General features: G+C 54.2%; 1 protein-coding gene across 5 annotated transcripts in view; it reads left to right on the top strand.

Moving 5' to 3' along the window:
- Positions 1-12,735, top strand: part of LOC149358195 (plexin-B-like) — a 333,650-nt gene that overhangs the window by 292,338 nt on the left and 28,577 nt on the right. For all 5 annotated transcript variants that reach the window (XM_089570252.1, XM_089570253.1, XM_089570254.1 and 2 more), the window contains 8 exons: positions 4,062-4,206; positions 4,280-4,439; positions 5,432-5,528; positions 6,328-6,436; positions 7,449-7,577; positions 9,276-9,368; positions 9,671-9,755; positions 10,092-10,264. In XM_089570252.1, the coding sequence (XP_089426378.1) occupies positions 4,062-4,206; positions 4,280-4,439; positions 5,432-5,528; positions 6,328-6,436; positions 7,449-7,577; positions 9,276-9,368; positions 9,671-9,755; positions 10,092-10,264 (991 nt within the window). The remainder of the gene's footprint in view (positions 1-4,061; positions 4,207-4,279; positions 4,440-5,431; positions 5,529-6,327; positions 6,437-7,448; positions 7,578-9,275; positions 9,369-9,670; positions 9,756-10,091; positions 10,265-12,735) is intronic.

The following is a 12,735-nucleotide window of genomic DNA, read 5'->3' as shown; positions in this document are numbered from 1 at the left end:
CGCGCCCAAGGTTAGACACCACGAACTCCGCTAGTCCGATGAGTCTACGCTTTTGGTGCTAACGAATGAGTACGCGTATGGTCTGGTTAACAGTCGTATGGTCCGGTTAGGATACACCTTAGCTGAAATCAAGAGGAGCAAAGAGACGTGTGAAACATGTGCACCTACCTCCACATCTAGAGGCCCGTGTACTGTGCGATGTCCTTGCACGTGAACCCCAGGTGGTCGAAATTTCCGGAGCCCTCCACTACGGCGTCCCTCATAGCCTGAGTAGCTTTGGGACGTTAAACCCCCATAAACCAAACCAACCTACCTCTACACTACCACTTCAACCTATTTTGCATGTTGGGCCATACTGTTGACGAAGAAAAACTGAATTTTTTTCTTTTCCGAAATATTTTCCTTCAAGAAGCCCGTGATATCTAATCAGATTAGATGTAGAAGTAAAAATTGGTAAAGTTCCCTTTTAAATTGCTTTTGCCTGCGCCTCATTAGCCAGAATCGAAAGGCGTCTTCTAGGTCGCAAGTGTTGGCCGATTGAATTACTGAGTAAGAGCAATGTGGTACGGAATCCCTGGAACACTTTAGTGTCGTCCGAACTGTACGACGCTGAGCTAGGACAAACAAGAAGAGTCTTCTGCAGCACTCGATGTCTTTATATTCTCTCGCGATGAAACGCGCTCCCTGTAGTCAGTCATGATGGCGGCGGAGGCGATCAGGTTGGAAGCCAGGGAGAAGCCGTTCTGCATCTTTGAAGCGCACTCTCTGTGGCTGTTATGACGTTTAGGACTTGCCCCCTACTCGCACGGCGCCGGGCCTTATATGACTCGTATTTGGGCCTCTGCGCGCGGTCCGGCCCTGTGGGGAGGCTAGGGAAGTAGGTAGGGAGGCCTGACTTCTCTCGGTCGACGCTTGCAGCCGCTGCTGCAGGAGTCACCACGCGCATAGCGGGTGAACGCGAGCGCGCAGCCGGGCCGCCCCCATTTCCATATGAATGCTTTATCCCCGCTGCTTCCGAGGGCGCGCTGGCGGCTGCATATACGGCGCGTCCAGCCCTTTATGGGCGCGCGCGCAACGGTTATTACGAGGGACGGTCTCCCCCGGGCGGCAGATCGGGCCATCCTCGGAAGTCGCGTCGGCTTTGGTGGCGTAGGAGGAGGAGGAGGGAGGAAATTGTGTTGCGTGTGTGTTGTTGGTGGCAAGGGTGGAAGGAAAGGGGGAAAGTGACTAAATAGGAAAAAGGGGGCCGGGTGGGGGGGATGGTGGCGGCATGGAAAGGCGCAACAAATCCAGCAGCCACCGTCATTGTCCCTCGTCGCGGGAAAGGCTGCCGCTGCCGCCGTTGCAGGATTTATGGACCGCGACGACCGGAGGAGACTGCTGCTGCCGCTGCTGCGCAGAGGCTGCGGTTATGGGTTCCCCTCCGAAACATTTTCGTCGTCCTCCCCGTAGCAGTAGTGCTTGGTCGCCGTTTGTTGCTGCCTCAGTAGCTGGCTGGCGTCTTCTCGCTGCTGCGTGCTGCGGCGTCTATATAGTATTATGGACCGCGCGCCGCTGTCCGCCGCCTCACGTGGCCTGGTGGGCGAAAGTTTACGAGGATTCCCTCGTCGGCTTTTCCACCTCTTTCGGGTCTTCGTTCTCCTATCTTTGCCTCTCGCGCGCTGCTGCTTGTGCCGTCCGGCCGGCTGCAGTCAACACGCGCGGCTGAAACCTCTCTTTTCTGCCGTGTTTGCTTGGGCCACGCGGTTGAAAAAGCGAAAAAGACGGTGACAGCGCAAAAAAAAAAAAAGAGAGAGAGAGAGAGAGAGAGAGAACTGACACTTCAGCAGCCTTCGTACTACGCATGCGCGTTGCCGGCGCGAAGATTTCTTCTCTCGTGACCTTGAGCTACTGTGATGTCTTGTCTCTTTCCTGCGCGGGCGATACGACGGCGCCCCGTGCCGCCAGAAAAGGTGTGATAAACACAAAAAGGCTGTTGCAATACGGCGCTTTTAAAAACTATTGAGTCAGTGATCGACTGCAATGGTCTTCAACTGCGAGCTTCGCTAGCTAGCAATGCATATATCCTATTTGATGCCTTTTCTTGTACGTGACGTCAGTAATTTCGTACCGGCATCTTCGTTCATCATTTTACCTCTACGAACTCTCTTCCCAAGCTCCAGTAAAACTATACGATTCGTGCTTCCTGCGGCACTTTCGTTCCGTACTGGGGCGCCCATCTTGTCTTTGGAGGTACCAGCTCAACCATCAAAGCCAAACTCAGCTGCGCGAAATTGATTGAAACCGACGTGCGGTTTCGTTGTGCGCGACACCAGCGACCACTTCACCGCACACGCGTTTCTTTTTTTTTTATCAGTTATGAATTGACAGCATCTGCGGCATAACTTGAAACGAAGTCGTTACGAAGAGTAGCTAAAGGTTAGTTGTTGCCCCCAGCCACAAAAAAAAAAGAAAAAAATAAGAGAATCGCAGGAAGTTTGTATTTAGAAGTGCTAGCCTCAGCTTCTGCTTTCTTGTGGCGACGTGCGCTGCTGTTTGTGCCCGGTCTGAGTCTCATTGGGGGTTGGGGAGAGATACCATTACTCGGTTTCGACTTCGCCTCTGCGTCGGTCTGTGGGAGAGAGCGCGCGCCGGCGCCCGTGGGAACGCGGAACGGGGCTTTTAGTAGTTGAGGGGGTGCCCGAGCAGTCGCTGCTGCTGAGGGCCGACCAGGGCGGCGCGCTGACCAAGTTAATGCGCCAGCCCCCTCTCCGTCCTCTTCCATCTTCTCCGCACCCCACGACCACTGCGGCCAGCGCCTCCCGGACTCCATATATCGCCTCAACCGCATTAACTTCGCTTTCTTTCTCTTTTTTTTCCTTATCTCGTTCTATCGGCCGCTGTAAATCTCCTGTTGCTCTCTAACGGGCTAGCCTGAGCGCAGAAGTGTGTGTGCGTGTGTGTGTGTCACGAACGAGCGGTGAAGGCTGTTTGTAGCGTCCCTCTGCTCTTCCCTGCGCCACCCCCTCCCCTTCCTCTCTAGTCCGCGGCGCGAAATAGTGTGGGACGCTATGGCTGCGTCACGTCTGTTGGGGGGGGGGGGGGGGGGGGGGGGGGGGGGGGGGGGGGGGCGCATCGGCCGCTACATAATGGACGAAGATGGGCCACACCGTCGCGCCCGGCCGCCGCCGGTACCATGCGCGCGGGAAAAGTCTGTGTGTCCGCGCGTGTGTCTCCATGTGGCGATCGTGCGCGTTGCTGCTGTGTGGGAGGGGACCTACGGGTGCACCGCTCGAGTCTGCTGCGGTCAGCGCCGCGTCGCGGTGGTGCGGGCGCCATCAATTATGCACGCGTCGTCCCAAGCGCCGTCGTTGCTGTCGATTCACTTCGGGTTTCCACCGTTTACAACGCTCGCGGGGGGGTAGTGGAAACGCTAGGCGGCGCAGCGAGCGTTCCGCGCACACACACATGCACCGTGCGCTCACAAGGGGGAGCGCTTTGTCATAGCATCCATCTGCTGTTGTCTGGGCCCCGTGTTGACTGAGGTTTTCCAACGAACAAAGAAGAGATGGGAGTTTCGGGCAGTGTGAGTCAATCGGCCGTGTATCTTTTGGGCGGCGCTTCGGGTGACAAATGGGGATCGGAGCAACCGCGAAAGGCTGCTGGCGCAAAGTTGATATTCAGTCCGCTCTGGTCTGACTTGCGTTACGAAAAATGTCGTTCCGCCCGATTCAGTTGCGGGAAGCTCTCGCGCGGCCGGTGAGGACTCGGCGCAAGCGGCGGCGTCACGTGTTGACTTCAGCCCGTGATGTTTGTACCGCATTTTTAGTTCCGGCTGATTTACCCAGCCATTGCAAATAAGGTGCTGAATGAGAGTGCGGTAACTCAGCGTGTTGATGAACACTGCACATGTCTGACGGCATTCTGTCCGTTTGTCATCGTTTTTTGGATGGTGTAGAGGGCAAATTTCCCCCTATCACCACAAGCCACCGGAGAGGGCAGCGTATATCGAAGATTGAAATTGAGCGGAGAGCCAGAGAGAGGCGAACGAGCGCTGCTTTTGTTCTTCCTACCTTCCGCAGGTGCACGGTGCAGTCGGAGTGTCTGAATGCGTCCGCGGGCGCCGACCAGCGGAGCTCGTCTCGGTGGCTGTCCCTGGACACGCAGCAGTGCATCGACTTCCAGTCCATCGCGCCCGAGAAACTTCCGCGCTCGGCCACAACCACCGTGAGTACCCGGAGAGGCGAGTTCGCTCGCGCACTTGGTGTACACGTCCTCCTCACGTACCTTCTCCTCGTAGGTGGAGATCGCCATCAACCAGTTGCCCCAGCTGCCCCGCGGCGCCCACTACGAGTGCGTGTTCGGACATAGCGCCCCGATCCAGGCCAAGGCCACGCAGCACGGACTGGCCTGTTCCACTCCGGCCGTGCCCGACAGGCCGCCCATCCCGGCCGGATCGGGTGCGTGTGTTTCTTGGCCCGCATCCGAAGACTAATTGGAAATGGCCAAAACCCTCATGGAACCGTCAGGAATCTGATTGGTTACAACTGGTTTCCAATTCCAATTCCTGTTGGCCTTCTTCAACAGGGTTAAGCGGCGCTTCTTTTTGATAGCTCCTGTCGCCGAGGGTCTCAGTGCTTCTCAAATTCTGGAGTAATGACCAACCACCGATCATGACGGAAACGTGCCGCTAAGACTACTTTAGTAGGCCACAACTCCGTGGACAGGTCGCCTACGCACCGCCGGTGGATGCGTAGGCGCCAAGGTGTGCCTGACCCATGGAGTTCGGATGAGCTCATTAAAGGCGAACTGTCGCAGGACGAGCAAATGGAAGCGCGACATGCTTCCAGAGAACGAAGGAGATCATTATTAATGCGGCGGAAGGTGCCACGCCGTTCGTCGTCCCTGTTTGTATTTGGCGCTGCTCGTTTTCTGTCGTTTGAGCTGGTATAAAAAAGGCGTTCTTTCGCTTCAAGATTGTGCATACCGGGCTACCCTAAGGGATGAAAAAAAAAAACATTCTGAAATACACTTGAGAAGGTTAGCGTCGTAACTTTATTTTTTGATCGGACATCATTAAAAGCCTCGTCGGTGAGAAAACAAATTTGTGTTGTTGGTCAAACTTCGCCCATTTGCTAGGGGGGGGGGGGGGGGGGGGGGTAATGCTACCGCATTGCCAACGCATAAGGTAATTAGGTGTCTCTGTTAATTTTTATCCTTAAGCAAAAGAAATGAAAATGTGTGATTGCAGAAAGGACAAAACGTAGAGTGAGACAGCTGGTGTATCGGACCAACGAACCTCTGCGTTTGACGCGCGTAGTAGTGCGCGGCCGTGCCACTTGCTGGCGGCAGCGCTAGAGTCGAGAGCCGCGCCGGGCAGGATTGCAAATATAGGTGTCCTGTACTGCGTGCTTCTACAACAACCTCTGCCTTCCTTTTTGTTCGTGTACAGACCACGTGGACGTGACGCTATACATCCGATCTAGCGAAACCAACACCGACTTCCTCCACAGACCGTTCACCTTCTACGACTGCTCCGTCCACAAAACGTGAGTCCCAGGACCCTTCACTGTATACCACCCCTTCTTGGGGTCTCTGTGCTTTGACTTAAAACAATGACATTGCCGAGACCAGTGAGGAAGAAGGCACTCTGCTTGCGTGAGCTTCCTATGAAACTGGCTCACACCTAGTGTAGTACTTCTCTGTTCTCGTATCTTTCTTCGAGATGAATTCGAAAAGAGGGGAAATTAGCATAATTGCGGGGTTAAAAGCGGGAAGCTGTTAACCTTACGAAGGTTATAATCATTACCCGCTGGCGGGGCCGTTTCGATCTTCTTTCTATTAACGTAACATGGCTCGTTCCGGCCGTTTAACTGCACGTGATAGAGGTAAGAAAGAACAAAAAAAAGCAACGTTCCAGTAATGCTCCGGCGAAAAAGATAAGCTCTTATCGTCGCACACTTGGGAGGGTTTCCTTATAAGCATCGCCGCGGCCATTCAAACTTTCCATCAGCGCGTGTGCGTAGCTTATCTGAGCACCCGAACGCGTGAGCGGTAATCCCGCGCTCCTTGGTCGGACGGCCGACTGCTTGCGAGCAGTGCACGACTTGTCCCGCACTAATCGCTCGCTCGTTACGGCGGGAGGCTAATCACGAGCGCTCGTTATGAGCCTGATGGATCGCGGCCGCCGTTGTCCCCCCCCCCCCCCCCCCCCCCCCCCCCCCCCCCTCCCCCTTTCACTACTCGCCCTTCTTCTCCCGGCCTGCGTTTCTTATTCGGACGGCCGCTTACCTTTTTGACTGTCTCAACTTTGTGTCCGTCTCTGTTCTCCTCTGCCCGCGCGCACAGATGCTCGGCGTGCGTGACGAGCGCGTTCGCCTGCAACTGGTGCTTCAGCGAGAACACCTGCACGCACAACTCCACCTCGTGCTCCAGGAACGTCATCAGCGGAGAGAACGTGAGCACCACTCACTCACTCCGTCGCCGCGCTATTACGTACGCCGACGCGCGCGCTCTCTAGCGTGACAGCCCGCACGACATCGCGCACTCACACTGCTCTGGCGGCGCATGCACTACTGAGAGACAGTGTGCGGTCGCTCGGTTATGCGTGTAGCCAGCCCCTGGACGGTTGGTTTCTTATGGGGGGGTATGTGCCGCTGCTTCTTAGGATTGATTGCGGGTAGTTTTCGAGGGGTCTGTGCAAGCGTGATACCTATATATACACACACACGCTGCGTAGCCGCTAACCACTGGGCGTGGATGGAATGGATCGTCGCGCCACTGTACTGTGTATATGTGTGCTCTCGCTAGAGCGCGTGAGCACTGTATAGGCAGTCTCCGGGATGTCGTGCGGGCAGGGCGTGAGAAGCCGTGGGTTGGGGACTGCAATGGCGCATATGCGGTGTTATTTGGCTGTGCGCGTGCATGCTTCGCAGAATGCGTGCGTATCGTAGATCCTGGTAACTGCAGTGTCGTGTATAGTGTATAGTGCTTGCTAACTCTGTAAAGTTACCAGCACCCCTATAGGACCCACTGCTGTTGCAATTTTTTTTTATTCGCGCAATTCATTCCCTCTTCGTTGTCTCGAAACTCCGTCGGCGTGCTTTCCCCATTTTGCTTTCCTTAATTTTTTTTTTTTCTACGAAACTTAGCAGTACGTGCGGGATACATAACAAGGTGAAACTATTCAGGGGCATGCATAGAAAGAAGGCAACATTGTTTCACGAAGGCGCTAGCAGCCTTATAGGCGCAGGCAGACCCTCGTTAATTCGAACTCGTTTAATTCGACCTTTCGGCTTATTCGAAGTGTCGATTTGGTCCAGTCATACAGCAAGCGACCGAAACTGATCCGCTTAATTCGAAAGTACTCCTCATTAAAATGAGTTCGAATTACCTAGGGTCGACTGCCTGTACATCGCGGTAACCACATACCGTAGTGCGATGCAGTATACAAGTGTCCCCCCGTGCAGAGCCCCCAGAACTCGCTGGTCAAGGGCCGCCAGCATTGCCCCAGCTTCGGCGCCGACTCGTCGCTCCTGCTGGCCAACGGGGTGCGCACCGAGGTGGCCGTCGAGGCGCGGAACCTGCCCAGCCCCGCCGTGAGTCCCTACTGTGATGTGTGTTTAAACGTACTCGACTGCCGACGCTCTGTGTACACGGCCGCTGTTAAAAGTTTGCCGAAGGTGATATTAGCGACAAGAAAAAAAATCGTGACTGTCATTGGACGAATTCCTGATCCTGAATATGATTCTGAATGTGCGATTTACTTAGTGTAACATTATGTCTTAAGCGGCGCTAATGTAATGAAAAAAAAAAAAAATATCGCCCTTGTCGCGTTCCATAAACTTTTGATGGAGGGTGTACATGCCGACACCGCGTTAATGGACGTGGAACAAAGAATCAAGCTGCGCCCCAACGTGTCGATATATACGCTTTCGCTTTTGTTCGTTTTCGTATACGGAGCACATCTAATGGTGTGTGCTACCAAGCACATCAGCTCTTCACTACCGGCGCTCAAACATGCGATAAGCGCGACCTGCGAGCCGCAATCCATAAATTATCGGGATTTCCGTTGCCTGCCGCAGTCAGCGAAAGGCAGCATTTTGGGACAAACGCCGCATCCGTTCCGAGGCGGCGGTTGTTGGTTCAGCGGCGTTGTACAGCTGGAGAGCCGCAGGGCGGAAAAATCGAGCGGTGATTGAGTGTCCCGCAGCCGCTGCTTTTTTGACCAAAAGGCGGCCATTTGTGACCGTTGCCTTTCGAACGAAGCGGTCGTACGAGCTCCGCGATAAGCGAGTATGAATGCGCTGTAAAACTGCGCAGGTTACGCAGATCGCGAGAGGCGCGCGCACTCGGGGACAAAAGTTTCAGAACAGCACGGTTCTCTCAGATCATGAATGACAGTTTACCAATATCCCTCAAGAGAAAAGTATGCAACAGCTATATCTTACCGGTACTCACCTATGGGGCAGAAACGTGGAGGCTAACAAAGAGGGTTCAGCTTAAGTTAAGGACAACGCAGCGAGCTATGGAAAGAAAAGTTATAGGTGCAACGTTAAGAGTTCGGAAGCAGGCGGAGTAGGTGTCAGTCTGCGCTTCTAAGTGTCGTGAATGCGTCTCCCTGGTGTCCTAACTCTTTCGCGCAGTGAACTCTTTAATTCAGAGGGAACAAACGCGGTTCAATGACATCCTAGTCGAAATCAAGAGTAAGTAATGGGCTCGGGCAGGGCATGTAATGCGTAGGCAAGATAACCGCTGGTCCTCGAGGGTAACAGAGTGGATTCCAAGAGAAGGCAAGCGTGGCAGGGGGCAGCAGAAAATTAGGTGTGTGGATGAGATTAAGAAGTTTGCGGGGATACACGGTTTACGGCTGCAGCTGGCAAAGGACAGGATCAATTGGAGAGACATGGGAGAGGCCTTTGCCCTGCATTGGGCGCAGTCAGGCTGGTGATGATGAAGCGCAGCGAAGAAAAATGAATACCTTCGATGCCTCGGTAAAAAGCCAGGAATTGAAGAGGGCTTCCTAAACGCAGGTGTTTGCGAACCACAGTGCACCGCGAGTTTCTTTCAGAATGCATGCTCGAGAGGTCGCCCGAATGTACCGCGCGGCCCAGCGTGACAGTGAAGGCGGTCGTACTGTTTACGGGACCGAAATCGACTTGCTTCAGCCCCGACGTTACAGGGGCATAGGCTACGAAGATGATTCCTTGGAGAGTAGAACTCGCCGAGCATTTGTATCATGTCCGCAAGCTCGGACGTGTTCTGACGTCTCCGGTATTTGCTCGCGCGCGTCGCAGGCCAACTTCCACTGCCTGCTGGAGATCGAAGGCAGGCAGGAGCGGGTCCAGGCCAGGGTCGTCAACAACAAGATCATCTGCTCCCAGGCTGTGGTAAGTGCCGCCTCGTCTTTTCTGGGGCTGGTTTCTCCCTCTTCTCGAATTCCAGAAGAAACTTCGCGGACCGCGATCTGTGTGCGAAAATTCAAGCGCGAAGCAGCTGGCAAACAGCCTGCCCTTTTTTGCTGTTGTTTTTGAAATTCGTCGGGCGTGCGCAGCACTGAATGCGTTCGGGGCCGCAAAAGCTCGATCTATTCATTATTATTTTAACGTGTACTATATAATCTCTCTCTTCTTCACAACTCTCTTGCGCCCTCTGAGGCAGTGTCCCCGTTTCGTTCTTCTGTAATACGCAGTACACGTACCAGAGTGAAATTCCAGAGCAGCAGGGGACCCTGACGGTTCTCTGGAACGAAGACGCCTTCATCGGCAAAACGAACGGTGAGTGTTTCCGCCTTCACTAACCAGCTAATTAGCTATAGCTGCTCTATAGCTGCGCAGAGGAAGACTCCCACGCTTTTCGCTGTTTTTAAAGGCGATGGTATTAACACCAGTGGAGGCAGCGTGGGTTGGGAGGGGAGGGGATGGGAGGGGTAGGGAGGGACTGGCGAGTTCGAATCTCGCGTATAGAGCCGCTCACCTTTCACCCAATCTCTCAGGGGAATTCATGCTCCCTAAACGTGCCTGCGAACAATGCCCGTGTGCATGGTCCGTTTTCAGTATAGCAGTGCTCGGCAGTGCTGCGGATGCTCACGCCGCCGTGTCGTGCTTGTGCAGTGACGCTGTACAAGTGTCAGCTGCTGGGCAGTCACGGGGGTCGTGCCGACTGCTCGCTGTGCCTGACGCGAGACCCCAAGTACCGATGCTCCTGGTGCGGGGGCGTCTGCGCCACGGCCGACTCGTGCGACCAGCCCGTCTCCACCACCTGCCCGCCGCCACGCATCGACTGGGTACGTCACCACCTTCCTTCTTTGCCCGCGGCCGGAGCTGTGGGGAGGAGGAGACCCACTGATATTGGCTTGGTTTAGGTGGTTTAATCTACCAAAGCGATTCCGGCTACGAGGGACGCTGCTCCGTATAATTTAGACCTCCTGGGATTCCTTGACGTGCACTGACGTCGCTCAGTACTCACACGGGCGCCTTGCGTTCCTCCTCTTTCGAAACGCGGTTAACCCGGTTAGCCACCGCGACGGGGCCTCAATTGAGATCAGTTGGTACAGTGCGTTTACTGTTGTGATCTGTCTCACTTTGCAAGGGCATATTTAGCTTGTTCTTACTGCAGAGAATAGCGCCGTGTATGGGTAAGAAATTGCCATCCGAGCCATGGGAAACCAACAAGTCCTATTTGCAAAAGACAAAAGAACAAAACAAAAAAAAAAACCCGTGTACGAGTAGTGTTCACACCGACCTTTACTGACACGAAGTGACGACATACTGATACACGGCTTTCGTTGGAGGAGGCTTTTACAGCCGTATACGATGACCCAGAATGCTTTAGCCCGTTGGTGCAGACTCGTTACTCGCATCTGAATGCTGCTTCTTAGCGGGCTGTTGAGCCCAGAACCTTCCAATGATCCAGTTATCTTTTCCGGTTTCGGGCCGCCATAACGTTTGTCTATGGAATGAATCTACTTTAGAGCGCAGCAGTTCGAGCCTTCCCCGCGATTACGACCCGCGCGCCTTGAGATAGAGAGAGAGAGAGAGAAAAAAAAAAAAAGCCGCATTCCCCTCGTTCCGGGATTAACGCTGATGGAACACAGCGTGTGTATATATAAACGGCGGCGGCCTTGCTTGAAGGCTAAAATTAACCGCGCGGCCCGGCAGAAGAAGGGAAAGCGGGTGACCTAACTTAAGTAAAATGGTCGGGCGCAGGCCAGAAAAATCAATTGAGGAAGAGAGACTAGCAGGAGGAGCAGCCGGAGAGCGGTGAGGGAAAGGGGAAAGCCAGCCGTGCCGCGTTTGTTTAACGCAGTTCCCATCCGCAGCGGCTGCCCTAATGTCTTCCCCCTAATTTCATAGGGCGCAGATTAGGAAGCCCCCTTACCGTCGCGAAAGTCCTTCTAAGAGTTCCTCCTTCTCTCCCGCCTTGCGACTTTATCGAGGGTCCTCTCGGTGTAGTACACTCCTGAGCTGCAAGCCGTGTCCTTTCTCTTTGTTCTTCCTGTTTTCGCGCATTTCTTCGACTCTCTCTCGTTACTCGCTTTTCCTCCTTTCCGTGCGGCCTCTCGTCTTCCGGGACATCGGTCTAACGGCTCCTTTGTACTTTGTCTTCGTATTCGACCGAGTCTCCACTTTCTCTGAGCGGCGGCGGTCATTCTCTCTCTGCCTTCATCACCACTTTCCCGTCGCTCTGCCTCTTTCCTTATCTGCGAGGCTCCGCCGTTTCATTTTCATTGTTTTTATCCTTCTTATTCTCTCTGTTTTTTTTTTTTCGGTCGTATACCTCGCCCTCTGTTCTATGGCTTGGTTCATTAATGAGGAAATCTTTTTCCTTCCCGTCGGTTGTTTAAAAACAGCTCAGTTTTGTACATTTGGTTTTTACGTATACGTATATGCCTCTCCCCTTTTCTCTTTCGACTCGCGGAGTACTTTGGCTCTCGGCGTTACGCCCGCCTCTTGTTTTTGTCGGCTCCCTTCGTTTGGACGGCGGTAGGGTGCCTCGATGCGCGGGCGGCGGCGGGAGGAGCGCGCGCATCGAGGCACCCTAGACGGCGGGAAGAGCGAGCGTCCTCTAGCGGAGTAACGTGTAGCCTCCTCTCGTCGCGGCCCTCGTCCCTCCGTTCGGTGTGCAGGCCGCGCGGGCTCGGTGGCCGCCCTTTCGCTGTCCGCCGCGGCCGACTGTGTGGACTGTGTGCGACGCGTGTTCGGAGTGCACTTCCGCGAGCGGCCGACAGAAGTAGGCTTCATCCGGTAGCAAATTGAAGTGCCCAGTGCGGTCTCGTCGAGCAGAGAGCCTCTTCAGACGGACGAGGAACTTAACACTACCAAGATAGCCTTAGTCATTACAGATTAGGAATACATACAGTATCTCGAGCAGGTAAAGGCCTCAGCGAAAAGGAAGAAGTTATAGAGAAAGTTACGGGCGGGGTTTTTTCCCAACCCACTAGTACTAAGCAGATGGCATCCGGCGATCCAAGACCCGAGGTGTAAACACTAACGAAATGGCAGACATGATCCACATGGTGTGGACATGCCCTAGCTACAACGAACCAGACAGGAATATAGAGTCCTGGGAGGCTTTAATGGGCAGCCAGAAAGAAGACCAAAGAAAGTAATCCATCTGGCCCTCGACACCACTGAATCCCAAGGGATCCCAGTCTGCTGAAAGGGGAGGAAGATGATGGTGGTCAAGACTCAAGTCTTCATCGCCCTGTGATTCCTTCATGGGTGAAAATAAAGTATATTTCATCATTAAGTGCTC

Source organism: Amblyomma mixtum, chromosome 2, assembly GCF_055824585.1.
Source record: "Amblyomma mixtum isolate Tamu chromosome 2, ASM5582458v1, whole genome shotgun sequence".
NCBI lineage: Eukaryota > Metazoa > Arthropoda > Arachnida > Ixodida > Ixodidae > Amblyomma > Amblyomma mixtum.
The sequence above is the reverse complement of the archived record's forward strand: the minus strand, read 5'-3'. Positions and strand labels throughout refer to the sequence as shown.